Below are 1,272 nucleotides of genomic sequence, written 5' to 3'. Positions count from 1 at the left end.
GTGTGCATGTCTTTGTGTGCGCATGTGTGTGTGTGTGTGTCTGTCTTTGTGTGTGCATGTCTTTGTGTGCGCATATCTTTGTGTGTGCATGTGTGTGTGTGTGCATGTCTTTGTGTGCGCATGTGTGTTTGTGTGTGTGTGTGTGTGTGTAGGTGCTGGTGTGATTGGGACCCGGTGCTCAGAAACATACCGCACCAGGTCTCCATGTTACAGCCTGTTTGGGGTGCCACTGTGGTATGCTTCAGAGGGTCCACGCACTGTTATACAGGTAACACACCTATTTATGAATGCGTACACACTCACATGCTCACACACACACACACACACATTCATACACACACAGTTTGATTTATTTTCAGCATGTATATGTGTGTATGTGTGTCAGCCTGAGATGCATCCTGGGAAGTGCTGGGCGTTTAAAGGCAGTGAGGGGTTCCTCACCATCGCCCTTTCCCTCCCCGTGCGCATCACACATGTCACCTTGGAGCACATCCCCAAGAGCCTCTCCCCCACCGGCCGCATCGACAGCGCCCTGCAAGAGTTCGCTGTTTACGTGAGTCTACAACATATGGGTCAAAGACATGGATGGATGCCCATGTTTCAAAAGCATTAGTGATTTATGTGGTGAATAAATGCCACATGTGTGTGTGTGTGTGTGTTTGTGTGCATGCTTGTGTGTCTGTGTGTGTGTGTGTGTGTGTGTGTTGTCTGCTTCCTTGTCCTCTTCCAGGGCCTGAGTGGCTTTGATGAGCAGGAGGAAGGGAAGTTCCTGGGTAGATTTACGTATGACTCTGATGGCGAGCCCATCCAGACCTTTGAACTGCTGGTGAGACATCATCAGAAGCCTGGACACTATCCGCCATCTTTATTACTGGAGCCCAACAACATCTCTTCAATAGTTAACTCCCTTTCTCTCTCTCTCTCTCTCTCTCTCTCTCTCTCTCTCTCTCTCAGGACTCAGTGAAGGATGTGTATCGTGCGGTGCAGTTGAGGGTTCTCAGTAACTGGGGTAACCCTGAGTACTCCTGCATCTACAGATTCAGGGTTCATGGCCAGCCACTGCCCCACTAAGAGACACATCCACATTCCACACACAACCTCAACCTTATTTTTACTATTCTGCTTTTGTCCCTTACTTAATAAATATGTTTGCTCACAAAGCAAAAGTGTGTTTAATTAATGAGAATCAGAATCGTTTATTGCCAAGGTCTTTTTTTTTCCATATATGAAAAGTAATCAAGGAATTTGACTTGCTAGAATGGTGGGCAGTCC

General features: G+C 47.3%; 1 protein-coding gene across 1 annotated transcript in view; it reads left to right on the top strand.

Moving 5' to 3' along the window:
- Positions 1-1,071, top strand: part of LOC143138698 (SUN domain-containing protein 2-like) — a 6,297-nt gene extending 5,226 nt beyond the window's left edge. The window contains exons 5-8 of the mRNA XM_076299117.1: positions 153-268; positions 386-553; positions 731-826; positions 955-1,071. Of these exons, the coding sequence (XP_076155232.1) occupies positions 153-268; positions 386-553; positions 731-826; positions 955-1,071 (497 nt within the window). The remainder of the gene's footprint in view (positions 1-152; positions 269-385; positions 554-730; positions 827-954) is intronic.
- Positions 1,072-1,272: the final 201 nt, after the last annotated feature.

Source organism: Alosa pseudoharengus, unplaced genomic scaffold, assembly GCF_046254945.1.
Source record: "Alosa pseudoharengus isolate Yale_2024_CS ecotype anadromous, Long Island Sound unplaced genomic scaffold, YU_APseudo_1.1 YU_APseudo_1.1_scf_21, whole genome shotgun sequence".
NCBI lineage: Eukaryota > Metazoa > Chordata > Actinopteri > Clupeiformes > Clupeidae > Alosa > Alosa pseudoharengus.
The sequence above is the reverse complement of the archived record's forward strand: the minus strand, read 5'-3'. Positions and strand labels throughout refer to the sequence as shown.